Below are 22,500 nucleotides of genomic sequence, written 5' to 3' on the forward strand. Positions count from 1 at the left end.
GGAACACAATACATGTGTGATTAAAACTATTGTCACTTAAATAAACTAACAAAAAAATCAAGTTTTCCCAGTTGTGCACAAAGCTATATACAAGCACCAATCCAAACAATCTACTCGCAGATTTTTTTCTTATCCCTTAAGGAATTAACCCATTGACTCCTGCCCCCCTTCCCCCCTCCCTCCACAAAACCTCATTGATGAGTGAAGTCACCTGGTGTCAGGCAGAGTAAAATCTCACTTCTAGGGAACAATGGGGTTTTTGTTTCGTCCCTTATCTTAATTGGACTGTCATCAAAATAAAAAAAATGTTCAGGGACGGAACAAAATGCAAGAACCAAAATGCTCACTGAAATCAAGTAATCGACACACACCTGTGAAATCTGGTAGGCTACATTTTCCTATGATAAGGAAGATGTAAACCACACATTAAACTGCTGTTCATTTAAGCAGGCAATACATGCACTTTAATAATAACTGAAGGAATTAGCTTGCCTAATTCAAAAACATGTTTGACCAGGCAACTATGACTGACCCCTACCTGGCCATTATACTTGAAACCCTGTTATTTATACAGTCATGCTTCCTAAATCTCCCATGCTTTCTCTGTTCGAGAAAGCCAATTGAATGTGAAATAGTTAATTCAACCACAAGTTTTCTTCCTCCAGCACTAGCTGTCAACCACAAAAAGGTCAGTGATAAGTTGTTGAGCTTGCATAATTCAAGGTGATGGCTTTTCGTCCACCTTGCTGTCCAAGCAAAGCATTAACTATAAAGCAACTACCACGCATACAACATTTCTTGTTGAAAATAGACTGGCAATGCTGTACATTTGATTAATCTGTAGAACTAAATGCCTGAAAGGTTATATAGATTTTAATAATGTTTCGTCATATGTAAATAAGACACCCAAATATAACATCAGAAATAGTGAAGCTATGCTTGCGAAAGGCCTTTTTAAAACTAATGTCTTTAAGTTTTCTTTTTTTAATGGTATTGTTCTGTGGAATTGCCTACCACTTTACATCAGAACAATTGACCATTTCTCATCATTTAAGAACACTATTAATAAATTTTATCTTAATAAATTTAATGTAAATAAGGACAGATTTTTATAACTAATTTATAACATATCGTCATGATATTTTATATTATTTGTGTTACATCGAGGCAGTTTACTCTTAAAAAGGAATCTTTGTATTCTGTATAAACTGACCTAATTATGCAGATCAGATTTTTTTCTTTATTTCAATTGTTAATTTATCTTTAATTTGTATTACATGAAGATCTGTCTAATTAAAGTTGAGTAAAGTAAAGTAAAGTAAAGTAAAGTAAACTATTTAATTTGAAAGGTAGAAGTAATCCTCACACTTAAGAGGCCATTTTAAACGGGGACATAGTTTTTTCACGCTGTTAGCTTAAACGGGGACATAGTTTTTTCACGCTGTTAGCTTAACCCTTTAAGCCCCGAGGGGTTCCCCATTGACGAGTAAAATCGTCTGGCGTTAGACAGAGTAAAATCTATAAGTGCCATATGGCACTATCGGGGCTGAAAGGGTTAAACGGGGACATAGTTTTTTCACGCTGTTAGCTTAACCCTTTAAGCCCCGAGGGGTTCCCCATTGACGAGTAAAATCGTCTGGCGTTAGACAGAGTAAAATCGTCTGGCGTTAGACAGAGTAAAATCTATAAGTGCCATATGGCACTATCGTGGCTGAAAGGGTTAAGTAAGTGTCCCTTATAGACACCTAAGAAATTCAGGCAGCTGCAACAGAATTCAAACCCAAGACCTCTGTGATGCCGGTACAATGCTCTACAAAATTAAGAGAGAAGTGACCCTCGCACTAACGTCTGGACAATTTACAATTTTCAATTTTCTTCACTTAGATTTAGATATGATTTGCATTATATACATTCCCATATTATACTGTATAAGTTTGGGGGAGCATCCCTCGTATGGTGTCTAGTGCGCTTTTCGATGCTTCCCTCTCCTCCTTCACTAATTTTTGTTTTATTTTATCATTATTTTCTGCCTATGTTTATATTTGTTGTATGGGAGAAAACTGTAATAAATAAATGCACATGCAGAAATAAATAAAGATTGTCAACAACGTAACGGGTGACGTGACCGCAAGCTCAAGTAACAAACTGTTTGTTTCTGTTGAAAAGCAACGAAAGGCAACTACATTGGAAGGCAATGAAAGGAAGTAAAAATCCTTAAATTCCCCGTTTTCAGGATAATAGCAGCACGTTACTCGTGTTGTAATTATTCACTTTGGAGAAGTTCGCAATCGAGGTAGTTGCAGATTTCGCAGGTTCGTTGGTTCCGCGGTACAGTGCCATCAATTCAATGTACTGAATTTACCCACCTGTATACTGGAACCCATAGATATATAAAAGAGTTGCAAAAGTAAAATACATCGAGGACATCTCTGCTAGCGTTTGTCGAGATCAACGAAGTAAAGCCTATCAATGTTAAGCCCCAGGGTGGGGGAGGCGGGCTGACCCAGGGAAATTTGACATTTTGATTGAGGCTACCGCCAAATTTCCCACCCCCGGGTACCTGCAGACCGTCAAATTCCCCACCCCTGGGTACCTTCTGATCATCACATTCCTGCCCTGGTTTCAATTTTTTTTTCAATAGATTCACATTTAACAGCGGATGGAAATTTGTCGTGTAACACGAAACCTTTCCGTTGCTTACGGTACTAAACAAGAACCTAAAATTGACCAAAGCAATAATATTATGAACAATATCATTAGTTCTTTTACTATTTACAGGCTTTTGAATCAATCAAGCGTGCACAATGATAGAGTGGAAAATTAATGAATACGAGAAGTACAGAAAAGCAATCACGAAAAAAATAAACATTCTTGTACTTCTGAACACTCCAACAAAGACAGAAAAAAGTGATGGTCCATATTTACAAAAAAACAAGACAGATTCGTTTTCCTTTCTTTCACCCCATGGTGTCTAGAAAAATCACGAAAACCAGAGAAGTCACGCGAAAACTATGATTGTGGATAACGACTCATCTCCAGGTTCTCTCGGCGTTCCAAGATGGCGGGCATGTCACATTTCCGACCCTTGAGAAACACATACTGTACGTGTCAAAATCCCTACCCAGGGAAAGGTTCACTGGGTCAATTTCTCGTAGGTAGCCCCCCTTCCCCATTCCCCCTTACCCTGGGGCTTAACATTGATAGGTGCATAAAAAGTGTTTTCCCTATCCTTCTTCCGGGTTACGACGGCGCGAGAGTTGGGGCGAAGTTCTCCTGAGGAGCATTGAATACTCAACGTGTTCTCTACCTTGAATTGACGATTATCGTTAATTGTTAATTTGCTTTGAATTTACTATTATCGTTAATTTAGGACACTGTGTCCCAGGACTTGTGGTGGCAAGAAAAAGAAAAAAGTAAAAGCAGCCCCTGGACAGGATTTGAACCCGGAGCACCCACTTCGAAGGAACTGTTTTTATCCACTTAACCACTAAAGATCAACTGAATAAAAATGTGCGTTAATATTTTATAAGCAAAGGAAGAATTTCAAAACAATGGCATGTCATTCCATTCATTGAATTTAAACTTTTGTTCTTCTGAAATTTCTGTCCCCTTTTCAGCAAAAGAGTTACCTTTTGATAAATGCTGAGCGTAGTTGAACAAACGTCAATTTTAATTTATTGTCGTGCAAGAGAATAGACTTCGAGTAGTCTCTTATTTTTCTTTGACATCGTAGAGCGCGCGTGACACGCCTCTTTTTTACCACTGGCATTTGCATAAAATAATCCCACAAATTTTGATTTTTTTTCGCTAATATCAAGAATAGGCTGCTGTATGGCAAGCCAATTGTAGCAATATTCAATAAATGGATATTTCAATTCAAAGAGTCTATTATAGTTCAAATCAGCGAAAAAGTTTATGTTCAATATACTTTTTTTGGTTCAACTTCCGGTTTTGCATTCAACACTTTTATTTCGTTCAACGCGATTTACTTTCTTTCAACGATTTATTGCACAGCGGTTGACCACTACTACCTAGTCCCTTTTGATCTCGTGAGGTCACGGGAGGCTGAAACACAGTTTGTTAGTAGTCCATGTATGACCCACCATACGTTGAATACTAACCGAAAAAGGTTGGATTCTGTGATTTACCACAACTGAAACAACCCAAACCATTCACATTAGCTAATCTTGTTGTATTCATCATCACATCCATCACATGTCAAGAAATCGATTCCTTATTCTCAATTTCTTAGACTTCGACGTCTATGTAGTGATGACTCCGATTTTTCCAGCAAATCAGAGGAGATCTGCCAGTTCTTCGAAAAACATGGCTATTTTTTTTTAACGACCTTATTGGGCATATCAGATAAATATTTAAACAAGACAAAAGTACATAGCAAATAGGAAACAGAGAATTAATTTTTTTAAAAAAATGCACCCAAAAGGGAAGGCGCGAACGGGACGTAAAGTCCCATGCGTGGCGCCGCCCTTATAAAACAGAAAATTACAAAAATACAGAATAGATAATTTCAACTTAGTGGCACGAGCACGTACTGGCTAGTGTCCACGTGCAGGGCCAATCAATGTCATATGTGGTTTTTAGACGGTCAAGCATTACATTGCGGACAGATTCTCGGTACGAACCTGGGTTGTCAAAGCTAGTGGATGGTAAGACGGAGCAAGTAAAGTTCCAGCGTTTAACAATGCGATTAAAGTATGAGGCCTGAAAAGTACTAGTTCTACAAATAGGTGTTTTTAGGTTAAGAGAATTACTAAGTCTGGTACGGCCATGGGAGATAAAATCAACAAACAGTGTACATTAAGGTCAATATAGTTGTATAGACATTTGTAAAAAAATAAGAAGTCTTTCAGTTCTCTATCATAGGATAAAGGATCCTGTCTCTGTGGTCAAAGCGGGCCATCATCGCGCCCAACAATTTGATCGACAGTCATCACTACAAAAGTCACAAAAAGATAAGAATGACAGAATTCCATTCACCCTCACTTTCCATCCTCAAAAAAATCCCCTTAAATTACTCCAAAATGATCCCGAGACTGGTAGAATCTTTTCGCAACCTCCACTTATTTCATTCAAACGCGACAAAAACGTAGGCAACTTTTTAGTTAGAAGCGCGCTCAAAACTAACGAGCAACCCGGCACTTTCAAATGCGCGCGCTCACGATGCAAAACTTGTCTTTTCATTGTTCACACTAGCAAGATATCGGGACCTAAGCGATCTGTTAAGATCACCGATCGCTTCACATGTACTTCCGCAAATGTCATTTATTGCATAACCTGTACGTTATGCAATCAATTATACATTGGCGAGACAGGTAGACGACTAGGTGACCGATTCCGCGAACACCTTCGAGATGTTGAGAAGAATAACAAAGACGCATCTAAGCCAGTTGCTCGTCTTTTTAATCTCCCTAACCACTCCAAAAAACACATGGCTATCTGCGGCCTTTCCCGAAATCTAGGTACGACGGAAAGCCGCAAGAATCTAGATCAAAAACAGGGGCACCCAACGAATCTGTTCCTCACATTATCTGTTCCCTAGAGGAATCTTGCTGGCTGGCAAAAATACAGGTGTTTCGATGAGCTGACTGGGAAATTTAGTTATTGAAAGAGGTTTTGCCTGGGAATTACTGACTCTTTCTAGCATTTCAACCCGAGCTGGCTGTAGAAACTCTGAAGACTGAGGACGACTAAAAAAAAAAAAAAAGGACCCCTTCCCTCTCCCAGAGAATAGTCACAAACATACGACGGCTGGTCAGAGTGATTGCGCTTGCGGAAAAAAACTGTTTTGTCCATGTTTTGTCGCTTTTGTTCGGTCGTTTTGGATCGAGGGATTTGAAAGCGCGCGGAATTCTTGGCTGGGAAATAAATTTGATCAGCTGGCTGGGAAAACAACCAATTTTATCTAGATGGGTGGGAAATTTCTTGTGTGTCTTGCTGGGAAAAAGGAACAGATAATGTTTTCCCAGCAACACTGAAAAACACCTGAAAATGCCTTAATAACATTTATTTTCATTAACTGGGGTATAATAATACATTTTACAACAAATTGGTCCTTAGGTGCCCCTGCAAAAATTCATCTTCCAAATAGGCACCCTTAATCCTCACGGTATTAACGAACGCTTTTCATTTAACTAATATATTCCTATTTTTCACGTTGCCATGTTACCACCAATAGCGTAGCTCCTACTCCACTATAAAAACTACACGTAACCCATAATTACACGATTCGCTCTGACGAAGGGCTAACGCTCGAAACGTCAGCTTTTAGAATCTCTGTACGGTGGCCAATTTACATTATCAACTCTGTTGATAAAACCAAATTTTAGATCTAATCAGGCCTAATGAGGCCTAAAACGCTATTTAATCTCAAATCCAACCTTTAAATCGCGTTGAACGAAATAAAAAGTGTTGAACGCAAAATGTGCTCTTGAGGTTGAACCAAGGCAATCGCATTGAGGGATACCAAACTGTATTGAATGCAAAAAATAGTATATTGAACATAAATTTATACATTAAATTGAACTAAAATAGACGCTTTGAATTGAAATATCCATTTATTGAATATTGCTAGAATTGGCTTACCATATTGCTGCCTCGCCAAGGCTCTCCAGCAAATTACTAAGGCCGGTTTACACGATTTGTCGGCTGTTTTTGTCGGGCCGATAACTCGTACCGTCTAAATTGCGTAAAACGTGTAATTTTTCCTCAAAAGATCTTCCCGTTGTCCTTTTAGCATCAGCCATTTTGACCGCTATAATTTTGATTTTGACCGCTTTAATTTTTTAAGTATTTATGCGCATTACCCACTCGCATATCCTTTGATTGACATGGCGGTTTCTCTCGGAGTGTCGGCCCAACTTCAAAAAATCTGTTGTACTAATCTAGGTCGGTCAGGCTTCCCAGTATTTGTTGTAAATGTCGTTAATTCAAGGCGTCGTGAGTGATCGGATGTCCGCCATCTTGGATGATAAGACCAACAGAGCATTGGGGCGAGCAATGGCAGCCGTTCCTTTAAAAATGGCGTGCTAACTTTCTTGACTTTTTTTGAGTGAGCGGCGTTCTCATGAATTCTTACACTGAAAAAATGCCTGCTCTGCAGGCAAGTGCTGTGAATTTTTGTGTCCGTTAGTAAGGCTAGTTGGTCTTTTTGATCGGTTTATGTAGCAAACAGAGACAACGGGTTTCGTACATACCGTCCACACCGAATTGTAAATTTGCTAAATCTCGATCCACTTTGTCTTTTTTTCGTTTTCAATGATCTTCGAACTATCGGCTGCCAGCTGGCTGATGTAGTGAAATTGTTACGTAAATCTTGACTCAAACAAACTGTTTACTGAAGTGTTTCTGTGCGATTGTATTAAATGCACAGATAGCTAGCAGTTCATCACTTTAATTCATAACAGAGATGGATTTCGATGAACGAAACCAGGGAGAATTACCCTTTGGTTTTAAATCCATATTTCCAAATAAAATCCGCCATGGAGTAAATTTGCATTTTTTTACGAAAACGTCAAATTAAATATTCCCTTTAAGCTGAAACATAATACTTCAGTATATTGTTCACGCGCCATCAAACCCTGTCGTGGTCAAGGAATTTCTGTCACACCTTCTATCGCTTCCACAAACGGAAGACATTACGGAGATTGTCTTCTAACACTCAAGAATGAGCTGTTATTTGTTCATGCTGATAGCATCATGGATAGCGGGAAATTACATCTTACATCGGACATCAGGTATTTGATCACAGTTTGCCAGCAAATTAGCATTTAGTTTCGTAGCTTCCTGCGAGCGCCGTGCTTTATTTGATCTTTCAAAATAAGGATGAACTCTGGGGTTCGAACCTGTTGATTCGCGTATAAGCTTCCTACTGTAATATGCTTCAGTTAGCAACAAATAGGAAATGATTATTTTTTTTTTGTCTGAATCTCGCAAAATATGAGTTAACATGTCTTAAGATGTCTTTAAACGTAGACAAATGCGACTAATAAGTTAAGAAAAAAACAGCATTTCCGCGTCTACTTCCCACCGCTCGAGCCAAATTTGCAAGTCTTTATGAAATTTTAATAACCTGCAAAATTCGCCCTTCCTGTTACACTTATTTAAGCTTTGTCGGATTTTTACAACGTGGATTTGGTTTACAAGCTGAATACTCTTCTTCACGCTAATGTCCGAGTATTTCATTTTGGTCAAAGGCGATCAACCGTTTTAAGCTATTGAATATTGGGTCACAATGGCACTTGGAGAGGAAATACCTCTACACGATTCGAACCGTCTCGAGTAATTTTGCATTTTTGAGAATGACTTGTATTAAGTGAAGTACCCAATTTTGACAAGAACAACATAGAATACACTCCGCGCTTTAGTAATGTGTTACTTTTCTCCAAAACTGAAAAGTTTGGGTGTGAAAGCAACTGAGAATATTTCAATATCGATAAAACGATGCATTTCACTTGCAAATGCACGCTGAAAGGAAACCTTTCATTTCTTCTGAATTCGCCGGTGATAAGTTTCGTTCCGGTGCGTTCTGGAGTCTTCTTAGCTTTAGCTTTGTTAATTGTGTCATGAAATCTTGGGATGATTCCGGGAAAACGAGTACGAAATGGTTCAATGGAAATTCCTTCACCAGACATCATGACTCAGCAGTGAAGATGACTCTGAATATGATAGACAAATATGTTTCGACATGGGACCCGGAAGACAGAATATTTTCAAGCCGAGATTACCCAAGATGTATTTTAATCCGCGTGTGTTTCGTCGTTTGTTAGACTATGCGACTCCGTGAATTCGTACTTTGCTCTTTATTAGAATATTATTGTGACATTAGCTTAGTGGATATAATATTGCACAAAATGAAATAATCGAATATAGCGCTTAAAATAACCGTCTCTGTTGGAAATATTCAAGACTAAAGAGCGTGAGAGATTAAAAATTGCGCGAGTGCACTCAGCTCCAATAGATTCGGGTTTCGATTCCCGGACTTAGCGTTGTTTGTTTGTTTTCTTCTCTCCTCCGAAAGGATTTTTCTCCGGGTATTCCGATTTTCTCCGCCCTTTTAAAAACAAAGGGACAATTTGATATAAGTTGATTAAATTTTATTTTATTTTATTTGTGTAGAGTGTCCCTAGAGCTAAACACAGTTCACACTTACATAATAAAACATAGATAGATAGATAGATAGATAGATAGATAGATAGATAGATAGATAGATAGATAGATAGATAGATAGATAGATAGACAGACAGACAATAGAGGCGCCTATACGCCTCTAGAGGCGACTATACCAGATAGACTATACTCTCATATGGACCATAAGAAACACTGCGTAAATTCGTCAGTATACAAAAATTGCTGTCAAAAAAAACTATTCTTTAGTCCGTTCGTCTTGCAAATAGAACTTCTTTGTTATCTTCGGCTATTTTTAAGATCAAGCTCCAGTGAAAACTAACTATCCAATAAGAATATACCCGAACAGGCAGGAATCAATCAGTTAGCTCTTTACATTTTCGTCGCATGTAGGGGATTTCGCGGCTTCGCCTCTCGAAATCTCTCGCTGTCCGCAGCAACCGAACCGCCATCCATAAGGGCTAACTCTTTACAGAGCATTCCATGTAGAGAAACCCACCCGGTGGAGGATGAATTCGAAGTTTATTGAAGAAAGTAAAAAGGTTTTAATAACAACGTGATCACCCTCCATCGAGTGACGCAACCTAACCACCCCCTCCCCCCTCCGCACCTTGATGGTGCCCGATAAGGGTGCACTAAACCACGCGGTCGTTACCTGCGATTCCTATATATGTACTAATTTACAGCATTATTACAAAAAACAGGACTGGAAAAAATGAAGGGAGGAGGAAACGGGTTTCAACAAAATCGAAAGGATGATGAAGCAAATATTGAAACCCTTTTGCTTGGGCCATAATCATATTCAAACTGACTTGTACTCTTGTGCAATTTACAAAATGACCGCCACTTGACATCGTTGGCGACGTGGAACCTTCTCTAATGACTGTGTTTTGAAAACTTTCCAAATGTTTGACGAACGTTTCCCATTTTAAAATCCATTCAAGTACACGGTTGACGCAATTGTCACACGGTATGTTGCTGCCCAAAATTGATATTAGAAGGCAGTTTAACTGCAAGGTCAACGAAAACGTAAACTCAAAATATAACTAAGAGCTATCGCGTAAGGATTTCGCAGTAATTCCACCTTGCTCACCTAGCACAATTAGGTCGAACCATCCTTTTACGAGCGGTTTCAGTTTCAGGAAAAAATGTCAGAAAGTGATTCGTTTATTGTTTTGTGCGAGTTATCGTCAAAACCTGAAATTTGGAGATTTCATGTTGTTAAACTTCTTGTCGTAGTTCTCAAACTTTAACTTTAGATTATCAAACTCATATACACCTGTTTCGAGAAAGGTTGTCAAAAATAGGGTGTTTATGCACGCGACCATTTTTAGCCACCCACGGCAACCGGAAGTGAGCTATTTTGCCTTTTAACTTGTCTTGTCACTACTACTTTTATATTGCTAAGGCCCGGTTCAAACATTTGCATTCGATTCGGCACATGAAAAGTTCGATGTTTGAACCTGGCCTAGGTGTCTTTTCTCCATTACAGATGATTAGGTTAAAAATCTAACAGACACTACTATCGTAGCGTGCGAAATGTTCATTTCCGGTTAACGTCCGCCTATGCCACTTTTTCTGCTAAAATTAAATATGAGATAAGAGTTTCGACTTTGATGCGTGATATTGGCCGTTTTCACACTAGAAGACGAACAAATCGTCTGGACGGACAAATCGTCTCAGACGAACAAATCGTCTGATGTGCAAACGGGACGAACAAATCGTCAGATATTTGTCCGTCTGGAGAGACGATTTTTCCCGGATTTGTTCGTCTCGACGGGCAATCGAGACGAACAAGTCGAGCACAGTACGACATAAATTCACATCAGACGGTCAAATGGTTGATTTTCTCGCCGCGAGGAAATGGGACTAATATGGACAATAAATATACAGGTGTACATGGTAGAGATTGAAATGCAGGTTTTAATACAAATACTGACTATTAATACCAACAAACAAGAGGCTCTAAGTAGCCTATACTCATGCGCCGCCAGGTTATTTGTACTTTTGTTGACAGTTTAATAATAATAATAATAATAATAATAATAATAATAATAATAATAATAACAACTTTATTGTACACCACAAAAAAAGGTATATAGGTGTTACAAGAATCTATTAGAGAGAAGTTGCTCTTTATCGTGTGAGTTCATTGACCTATACTTTTCATCTTTATTTGAAAGAGTCTGTTTTTTCGATGGGTCCATAGACCTGTACTTTTCAAAACAATTTGAAGAAAGTTCTTTTTTTTTTCTCTGGGTCCATTGGGCTGTAAATTTCTCTCCTCTTTCTTCCAGTTTGCTGCAATTTCTGAAGTAGATTTATGCTTTCTTATTTTTTGTTTCCTTTCTATATTTGATAATTCACATAAACATCTAAGAAATGCAACCTCATAGTTTGTTTCAAAACAATTAAATTTACTTTCAATAATAGAACAAAAGAGATCAATAACAAAATCTGCATTTGAAAATACTTTTGTTACATTTTTTCACAGGAGGCCCAGACGTTGTTTGTGATTTATATACGTGACAGTATTGCGTTACGTTTTGAGCCATTTAAGAGAATGTATGAAGCGATTCGAAAATCGCTCTAAATTCAACTTGTAGTAAAGGATTTAAATAAAAGAAACTTACTTTAGTCTGCTTTTGTGTTATTTTGAAGTCTTTGTGGCAGCTGAAGCGTTCTAAAGCCATTTTGACGATTTAACATCAAAGTGGAGAGCAAACCTGGAAAAGTTTAAATCATTTAAATCATTCTCTTAAATGGCTCAAAACGTAACGCAATACTGTCACGTATATAAATCACAAACAACGTCTGGGCCGCCTGTGATTTTTTCAGAACCATTGTATACAAAAACGTGGTAACTAATCTTTTGCTTTGCATACCACTGGAAAACACAACTAATGCAGTAGCTAGAAATTCACATCAAAAAGCCTGTGCAGCTTTCCTTATTATCCAGAATGGCAGTTTTAAGCTGTTGTTTACTGGGAATAAATTTCCCTGACATCTTGCTCTATGAATACCTTTTACATGGCCAGCGGCCTACGTCTAATTTCTTTAGAAAATCAGAAATAAAAACATACGGTATTTTGCTGGAGTAACATTAATTTCTGATAAATTGTTCTTCCATTCTCAATGATACTATCAACTGTTTGAGAGGTGCAATAGTTACAATACTTTTGAGGTGGAAAAAAAAATAGAATAAAATGACACAGCAGAACATTCTTTGCAAGAACAAAGATACATGTAAACATCATTTAAGTGCTTCTAGGGTCTAAAGTTTTGGTTTCGAACATATAATGAATGAACAATGCTTCCACTGTTGCTTTACATTTTAATAATGTCAACACATTTTAATCTCATAAGTAACAGATGTTTGTGCACATATATTCTGAAAATGTTGTACCAAATTCATTAATGAATCTATTTCAATTGAAGTACATGTTGCAAATGGGTCCCATACCTAATAAATCTCTGCCATGAGAGTAAAAAATTTTACACCTCCCATTAGGCAGACAGTATATTGCTACTGTGTAAAGTTCAAGTGTTAAAATATATGCATGACAATTATCCATGAGCAAAGAATCAAAGGGAGCTAACATTGATACAACATATGGAAAGTCTGAAATTATATAGGATTAGTGCACTATTTAGCAAACCACTAAAACTATCACTGTATGTCAACTGATAATTAATGTAGCTTAAGTTATAACCATAACAGGCAAATCTGTCAAAAATAGGAGTCCCTGTTTGCATAATTATGACAAAGCTGAATACATATTATTCCCAATGTTTATAATTTGAACCAAGTCGGCTGAAGAGGTTATTGGATTCCTGAAATTTTAAACAAGTGCCAACAGAGACATTGCCACACGTTGTGTGCCTGTATTTGCCGCACCAATTACTTCAACATTACCTTGACTGTATGCTGGGTCAATAGTTTTAGTTGGATCAACAATTCCTGGACCTGGGTTGTTTGTACGTCATTTGCGAGTCGAATTAACTCGGGAATGTAAAAGCGATACAAATAGATCTTTGTGAAGCCACAGATGATTAATTTGTTACATTTCATAAATGTGAACCAAACTTTTCAATACTGGCAAATAAATGGCCTCTATAAAGTAAAACAAAAGTAAGACAGAAAACCTGAATTTCCCCTTAGAGCATCGATCCTCTAAATTCCTTTGCCACCAAATAAACAGAATGCATATCAACGACTAGTCTGTATTGTTGAAAGAATTCCCCATTTTGACTTCGTCGCATGGCCATACTGACAATAACAGTAGTTCTAAGAACAGTTCAGATTGCTAAAAGTCGGATCAGTTTTTCTCAGGTATTCTCAGTTTCGCTCAAAGCTGCTCTATTAAAGGTTCTCAAAGATCACTAGGTGCTGAGATGACCGGCATGTTGATGGAGATCAGTTTGAATGACCTTTATGTCGATCCTCGCTCTCGTGGAAAGTGTTTCTTTGTAAAGCAAATTATAAAAAAATATATAATTTTGTCTTTAATGTCAACAACTTACCTTGGCTCCACAATCGTAAAAGATTTATTCTAACAACTCGATCCGTACGACCCGGGCCGTACGACCGCGACTACAATCACAAAGTTTGAACAGTCAAGATGCGATGGATGATTCAGGCGCGACCATGCACATCCAATAGAACATGACACATCTTAAGGGGTAGACTTTCAAAAGTCCTCCGTCTCGTGTAGATTCGCTTCCGAAAAATCACGCTTCGCTCGCCAAAACATTTTCTCCCGGGATTCTCGTGAGGTGGAATTGTGGCAAGTCTACTTAAGGGATTGAAACATGAGAGGGATGGTTGATTTCTTCAAACACGTACTGTTTATTTTGTCACGCAAATTGGACTGATATTCCAAGTATACATAGACTTTAAGACTCTAATACTTCTTTTCAAGTCTTTCTATTAATTTTTCTGACTCAACAATACATCTTTCAGCATCTGTTAATTGCTTTGAATAATCCCCTACCCCCCACCCCACGTGAAGTTACAGTCATGTATGTAAATGTATGGAAGCATAAATTTCCATGCAGTAATGTCACACAAAAAACAAGAAACGGAGGACATTTTGTATCTCATGCGCGTACTGCGCATGAGTTAAAAGGGTGGGAAAACTTTAGGACGTCGTTGCCCAAAATGAGCACTCGTGTTACGTACGAAAAAATGCGCCGCTCAGTGCCCTGATGTAATGGACGTATTGAATGTACGAGTGTTTCGTCCCCGGTAAAAAGACTTCTTCCATATAATCATTAGCAACTGCCGCTCTGTAAATATCCAACAACACTGAGGTGAGTAGTTGTTTTAATATATACTAAGACAGTGGAATAATATATAGAAAAAATGATTTTAACAAATTTATTCCTGCAAAGATTACAACATTTTCGACAGCAAATTCCGCGCGAATTCCTCGGAGGTGAATACCAAAGGATATCCGGAGTTTGAGTAGCCAATCAGCGCGCGCTTTCAATGCTATCCACTGTTTTAGCATATACTAAAAGGGGATACTTCCCTGCGCGGAAGTCACGAATCGATGAAATTCCAAATTTAACTTTCAATCCGTGTTTCGATATCCGAATCGTTTCAGCACCAATATATCCATTGACTAATGAGGAATCTTGACAAAACAGGATACGTCAAAATAGGTTTGCGACTTTGAAAACGTCTAGACTGCCAGCAGTCTGTCTTTTGCTGTAAATCATTAAAAGGAACTATAAAATCGGTGAAGGTTCGGGTCGCAAGTATTGCGGGCGTTGCCAGCGGGATTTGCGACCCGCAGCTGCACTTCGACCTATGCGATCGTTTCAACGATTTCAGAGCTAAAAAGAGACTGCTCGCTGTCTAGAAAACGTCTGTCCGTGGTGTTCAGTTATGTTTAAACCAGCCCTACCTTCGTGATTTGTTGCAGAATACAGAAAACCTCTATGAACATTTCGTTTTATTACTTATTATTATTATTATTTTTTTGCATTGCAATAGTATTTAAAAATGAATTATTTTATACGTCATCTTGCGGCTTATTAAATATGTTTTTTTTTCCGGTGTAACTTGTATTGATCATTTATTTGTTGGAGTACAATATTGGGTAACCTGTGAGACAGCACGTCGTAATTAGAGAGAGCTTTGCGGTGAATGACCCAGATTATAAGCCAATCGTGGATTCACTGCTAACATAAACTACAGTTAATACACTAGTCAATGAAATGTTTCAAAATATTTTAGCCTAAATTTTGATTCAGCCGACTTTTGTGCTTCTTCCTGGTAAAGTTAGATTCTTAGATTGTTTAATCATTTTATATCTAGCAAGCCCTGGTGTTCCCAGGGGTAGTATTGTCGACTCTTAGAAGCATCGATTTCTGCCTGGATCCATTCCATTCCAAAACGGCTTTTGTCGGCCATTTTTGCTCAGAGCTGCAAACATATTTTCAGCCCATTTTATTGCTGACGCGTTCCTTGACCATATTAGGTGCAATTTCTGACTAAAGGTCGCTTTATACGGTACGATTTGTCGGCTCGATTTATCGCCCCGACGGCGTCGGAGCGCAAATCTTGCGTGTATTTTGACAGCTGATGAACGACCGACTCATGAAAATGAAAACCGGTACTATTCAAAAACTATTTTGCAGTACATATATCAAAATTAAAGTTTTTGTCCTTAAATGGTGATGGCATAAGAATAACATAATCAAAGTCAAAATTGTTCGAGGAAGAATTTTAATGTTTTCCAATCTTATGACATTGTTAGTTAATTGTATTTTTGTATTTATCTTCTTAAGCTAGTTGAGATGATAAAGATGTTAATCGTTTGTTTCAGTATTTTTGGCTGTTACACTGGGACGGCGGAGCGTATTTTGTATTGAGGGGGATAACAAGCAAGCGCCAGAAAATTTTGAAATCTTGAAGGTCGGAAATGCTACTTTCAGCATTCTCGACGAGATACCAAATCAATAAACGGGGATTAACCGTAAAATAACAGATGGTTTACTTCATATTTTTATTTTTTGCTTGAAACTGAGAGGGCTAAAGCCTCCCCTCCCTCTTGGCTCAGCGGTCTCTGCTGTACAGATGCCAAATCCAACAATGTAGCTTTGATCATGTATACATAAAGCCGGTTGTATATCGCAAATCATTATTTCATTTAGTAATGCAGCTAGGTTACAAATTTCTGTCCGCCAATAAGGCTGACGTGGACCTACAAGTCACTAAAATAATGAAATGATAAACGATATTGTGCTAAAATAATAAAAAAAAGTTCTATGGCCAGCTAATTGAATGTCTCAAGGTGGAAAATGCTTCTTCCTTTTCTCCATCTCCTTTCGAGATCCTCTTTGGAATGCTAAGTAGCTCACGTGTTTTAGACGCTGAAGTCAAAAAAATTGAATTACACTCTACTGTTTGCGAAATATTATATTTATTACCCGAAGTTAAATGATAAACCATTGAACTTAATATAATGAAATTCAAACAACGCTGCTTCTATAGATACAATATAGAAGGTTTATTTTAAGACCAGTATTTCACATTAAATGGTTTTCGCACCCTATGACATACTATTTGTTGTTACAATCAAGTTATTATTTCTGAGTGTTGTAATCAGCGTTGTGTTTATTAAATTTAAATTAATGTAAAATCTTTTGGTTCCTAGGTAAGATCTTTGTATTGTATTAAATTAGCAATACCATTAAAAATAATAATCAAATCAGAAAAGAGACTGTCTTACGTCGCGATAAGATTACATTAAGGGAGTGTCAAGTATGATGAAGTATCTGATGTTATTTAGGTTAAGACTGATGTCTACCTACAAGTCACTAAAATAATAAAATGATAAATGATATTGGCTAAAATAAAATTAATCTAAAAAGAAAAGAGACTGTCTCCAAATAGAGTAAAAATTACATAACACCATTTATATATATAAAATATTTGATTTATTAAAAATACACTATCTAACCTAGAACCTATAGATGCCATATAATAAATACTCGTAATAAAATATAATAATACACTACGCTCTTTTTTTACAGAAAGGTCTAATTTCGGGACCTGAGACTGAACGTTCTTATTTCTTTTTTGGCGATTTAAAGTTGTGTGGTATACTAAGTTTGACTTCAAACTGGATTGTTCTTCAATGCATTATGCAATCTCGAAACATCTCTAATTATTTGAATTAACTGTCCTGCTACAGTGCAGTTTTGCATTGTTTTGCCTTTAATTATTTGTACTACTCACACAAACAAACAAAAAAATCGCAAACTAAAGACGTTCTTAACTGACTCTTTACCAGGGTATGTTTTTATTATGTTTTTAAACTTAAAGTTTTGGTTAATCTCAGCCTGAATGTTGTTATAAAAAAGGCCCTTCTAAAAAAAAAGAGTGTATAGGCCCAGGCACTTCATGAACGTCTTTAATAACATTTCTTTCAACAGCCGTTCGATTTTGTTGATTGATATTGAACGATGTTGACTGCTACAGTTTGAACACATTCACAACATCGATTCAACTTCGATTCAATATGTTTTAACACGGTTGAAAGGGGGGAGCATACGCTTTCAGCATTACTGTTTGACAAAATCGAAAGGATGATGAAGCAAATATTGAAAAGCCCTTTGCTTGGGCCATAATCATATTCAAACTGATTGTATTCATGTGCAATTTACAAAATGATCGCTACTTGATATCGTTGGCGACGCGGAACCTTCACTAATGACTGCGTCTTAAAAACGTTCCAAATGTTTGACGAACGTTTCCCATTTTTATAACCCATTCACGTACGGTTGACGCAATTGTCACACAATATGTTGCTGCCCAAAAATTGATATTAGAAGGGAGTTTAACCGCAAGGTCAACCAAAACGTAACTTCAAAAAAAAGTAAGCGCTATCGTAAGGATTTAGCGGTAATTCCACAGGTCACCCAGGCTCACTGTGTGCGCCACGTAGGTATTAAAATATAGAGAACATATGAGGCGAAGTTTAGGTCTGAAAATTTGCTAGAAAATGGAAATAGAAATCGATAAAACCTACTATGTGGTGAGCTGTTGTTGTCTTTAATACGTACATGAAGTTTCGGGTAAAATGGTCCCCGTTCACCTTCCTTCATAGTGTAGTGACAAGGTAGGAGACGGAAGCCAGCTTAAGGACTCCGATCGACCCAAAACAAGCACGATTTTTTTCATGAAAATCCACGAGTCCGACGTGTTTATTTAGCGACTGGATTCGATTTTCATGAAATTAATCGTGCTTGCTTTCGGTCGATCGGAATCCTTAAGCTGGCTTCTGTCTCCTACCTTGTCACTATACTATGAAGGAAGGTGAACGGGGGACCATTTTTCGCGAAACTTCGAGTACGTATTAAAGACAGCAACAACTCACCACATGGTAAGTTTTATCGATTTTTATTTCCATTTTCTAGCAAATTTTGAGACCTAAACTTCGCCTCATATGTTCTCTGTATTCTAATACCTACGTGGCGCACACAGTGAGCCTGGGTTACCTGTGGTAATTCCAGCTCACCTTTGCACAATTCGGGCGAACCATCCTTTAACTGTATGTTTACGAGCGGTTTCAGTTTTAGGAAAAAGAGATAGAAAATGAGTCGTTTATTGTTGTATGAGGGCTGTCGTCAAAACCTGAAATTTGGAGATTTCATGTTGTTAAATTTCTTATCGTAGTTTTGAAGTGTTTACTTAGAGTATCGAGCTCATATACAATGTGTTCTGTTATCTTCGTTCTCTCTCTTCTGCGCTTGCGTGAAGTGAATTTTTTAACATGTTTCTGGAGAAATTAAATGCACTGAAATGCGTGCTGCACCTGCAGCACGAATATTTTCCCTTTTTAGCCAATAAAATTCTTATTTTGTGGCGTCGCTGCCGTAGCTGTCGTCGTTTCTTAAACTCCCTAATATTAAGTGAATTGTTATTGCGGTAGAAACCCTTGTATTGTGAAACGTAATTCGTGGTGTATTCGTCCAATTAAATTCAGGAAACTCTGATATAGGAAGACAGAACCTAATGAGGCTCTTTGTTGTCACCATACGTTGAGGATATTACACGTTGGCGAGAAAGTATGAATTTCAAGCTCGAGTGGCAGGAACAATGCGCTCAACTGAGATATTGTTCTTGCCACGAGAACATAAAATTCATTTCTTCGAGATAACGTGTAACTTTCTTTTTATTATATGGACAATAAATATACATGGTAGAGATTGAAAAGCAGGCTTTAATACAAATACTGACTATTAATACAAACAAAAACTGGGGGAATGGCCAGGACGTCGTTCTCAATATGATCACTCGTGTTATATAAGAAAAATAAGCCACTCAATTCCCGGATGTAATGCTCGTATTACAATACAATACAACACAATGCAATACATTCCTAATTAACCACTCCCTATAGGGGCTTTTCAGGGCCAATGAAACAATGGCCGGGGTAACCTAGTTGTCTATTTACAAGTACGGTCGGGAAGTTGAATCGGGGATCTACCCTGGGAGCAGTCTCTTTCGATCTTCCTAGATAAGTCGGGAAGAGGAAAGTAGATTCTGCCAGCCACGTCAACTATTTTTTGATTTGCGGCTCATCCAAAGAAATGGATGAGTAAGCCCAGTTTCGACTTGTCAAATTTGTTTTTTTCTTTAATTTGTTTGCATGATTAATTTTTAAAGTAACAATTGAAATGACAATTTAAAGCTTTAACTATCTTGAGTCTCCAAGGAAATGATTCCTTGGCTGTCGTGTGTTTGCCAGAGTTGTTCGAAAATATCCCAATTGTGTGTTTTAGCTTTGTGGATTTGCCGTTAGTATTGACTGACTCCTGAATACGTTTGAATTTTTAATGAATGCCCAATACGAATTGTCGAGGCGCCTGGCAGAGACTTCTTTCCTCTTCCCGACTTGTCAAGGAAGATCGAAAGAGACTCTGCTCGCAGGGTAAACCGGGGACTACCAGGAACAAATTCAACGAGTGGGCAGAACGAGTGTTAACCACAATTGCTTGTAATCTCGCAATCTGACTGGCTAATTTACCGTTGTCAATAAGAGTCTAGACAACGCTGTTCACGTCATGCTCGCGTCTATTTGTCACGCAATGTAATAGCCAATCAAAAACGCCCATTTTGGGAAATGAACCAATCATATTGCGAGAGAGTTATAGACAACGCTTGCTCTTTCTTCGTGTTATGATTTTGGTCACGCTCTTAAATAAAAACTTTTTTTAGCTTTGAATATTATGGTAAAAAACAGATCGAAAGTGGTTCAGCGTTGTCTTTACTCTTAGCGACAACGATATTCGTCATGACAGTGGTCAAAATGTTGTGGATGACGAATATCCTTGTCGATAAAAATACAGACAACGCTGAACCACTCTCGATTTGTTAACTTTAACACCAGAACTCCAGATCTAAAGGCAATTGTCCAAACCATTGGGCCGCATTGCCTCCTTTGAATCTATGACTGTTATTCCCCGGTAAAAGACTTCCGTCCATATAATAAAACGGGGTTTTTTACTGTGCGGAAGTCACGACTCGATGTTTCGATATCCGGATCGTTTTACCACCAATACTCTTGACAACAAAAGAATACGTCAAAATATGTTTGCGACTTTGAAAACGTCTAGACTGTGAGCAGTCTCTCTTTTGCTGTAAATCATTAAAACGAACTTCAAAATGGCTGAAGGTTCGGGTAGCAAATATTGCGGGCGTTGCCAGCGGGATTTGCGACCCGCAGCTGCAGCCATTTTGAAAATTCAACGTACGCGATCGTTGCAACGATTTTAGAGCAAAAAAAAAAACAAACAAAGACTTCCCGCACTCTAGCAAACGCCTGCCCATGGTATTAATTTATGTTTGAACCATCCCTAACTTTGCGATCTGTTGTAGATTACAGAGAACCTCAAACATATTTTATTTATATTAATTTATTTTAATCATAATTGCCTATTTAACTTTTTTTGCATTGCAATAGTATTTATAAATGAATTTTTTGATAAGTCATCTTGCGGCTGCAATTACCAAAGAGTGACCTTAAGATTTTACCAAATATGTTTGTGCTTCTGGTGTAATTCGTTTAGATATGTCATTTCTTGGAGTTCGATATTTGGTAACCTTTGAGACAGCATTGTGTAATTTGAGAGAGCTTTGCGGTGAATGACCCATATTAAGCCAATCCTGGATTCACAGCTAACATAAACTACAGTTAATGCACTAGTCAATAAGAAAGTTTCAAAATATTTTACAGCCTAAACTTTAACTCTGATGTCCTTTGTGCGTTAGATTGTTAAGGCGGCTGTTTTAACACGCAATACTTAACCTCGGTTGGTATTTAACAGCGGATCAGTGTAAATCACTCAGCAACTGTTGAGATTCTGTGAGATCCGCGACAAAGTCGATTTGAATTCGTTCATGATAAACTGAGTTCCGTGTAGAAGACTTTGACGTGATTTTCAAATAACAATAATTATGCATTTCTCAATGTGTGGTCGCAAAAAGGGGGTTTCTCTGTATTTTTTTTTAATACATTACCAATTGCCGTCGGCAAAAATTGCATTCCGCATGACGTTTTCATATGAAAACTCATTACGGCTCTGCACTTAAGCAAAAATTTTAGTTAATGACAATTGAAAAGCATGTTTGCCTTTTTTCCTCGGAATTTGCTTAACATTACGACTGGGCCATTGTTGCCTTTTAAGTAACCGAGCGCAAGTTGATTACGCATTGTCATATGTGTTGGTTGATCAAGCGCTATGTTATGTTTTGATGAGTCAGACGTCGCACGTTGACATTAGGCGTAACGTCAATTTCAGGTTTTCACTGAAATTCATATTGGCGCCTTCTAAGCACCCTCTGAATAGATTTTCACCTACGGATTCGCTTGAAATAATTCACGCTTGGAAGGCTTGGGGGCGTGAATACTTCAATACTGGAACTTAAATTAATTATATTTGGTTGTTGGGTCTTACGTAAGGACTTTTATGGTTTTAAAAAAAAACTGCTATTGATATATAAGTGAGAGCTGAGTTTTAAGACCTTTAAATGCTATTATCCTGTGAAGCAGTTAGTTAATGACAAGATGAGAATTGTGCAATCTGCCATAATGGCCTCCGTTACGCATCATATGTGGTATGTGATTTTGAGTTCTTGTCTAACAGCAAGCGGAATCGTTGTTTCGCCAAGAAATCAAACAGTTAAGGAAGGGGACGATGCCTTCTTCAACTGCACGCAACACGAGACCAATGGCAGCGACATAAGTGGACTCAGATACTCGTGGCGCAGGCGTAATAATGAACCTGTGCTGTCAAATACAAGTCGATTGAATCTGAAGAATGTTAACAGAACCGATG

At 37.8% G+C, this 22,500-nt stretch overlaps 2 protein-coding genes across 2 annotated transcripts in view; one reads left to right on the forward strand and one right to left on the reverse strand.

Moving 5' to 3' along the window:
- The window catches only part of LOC138030716 (hemicentin-1-like), a 36,106-nt gene extending 33,599 nt beyond the window's left edge, over positions 1-2,507 (reverse strand). Inside the window, exon 1 of the mRNA XM_068878594.1 lies at positions 2,367-2,507. Coding sequence (XP_068734695.1) covers positions 2,367-2,427 — 61 coding nt within the window. The 5' untranslated portion in view covers positions 2,428-2,507. The remainder of the gene's footprint in view (positions 1-2,366) is intronic.
- Positions 2,508-7,594: 5,087 nt separating this feature from the next.
- Positions 7,595-22,500, forward strand: part of LOC138030096 (fibroblast growth factor receptor 2-like) — a 49,511-nt gene continuing 34,605 nt past the window's right edge. The window contains exons 1-2 of the mRNA XM_068877960.1: positions 7,595-7,754; positions 22,309-22,500. The exon at positions 22,309-22,500 is cut by the window's right edge and continues 78 nt beyond it. Of these exons, the coding sequence (XP_068734061.1) occupies positions 7,685-7,754; positions 22,309-22,500 (262 nt within the window). The 5' untranslated portion in view covers positions 7,595-7,684. The remainder of the gene's footprint in view (positions 7,755-22,308) is intronic.

The sequence above is a fragment of the Montipora capricornis genome, chromosome 13, assembly GCF_036669925.1.
Source record: "Montipora capricornis isolate CH-2021 chromosome 13, ASM3666992v2, whole genome shotgun sequence".
NCBI classification, from domain to species: domain Eukaryota; kingdom Metazoa; phylum Cnidaria; class Anthozoa; order Scleractinia; family Acroporidae; genus Montipora; species Montipora capricornis.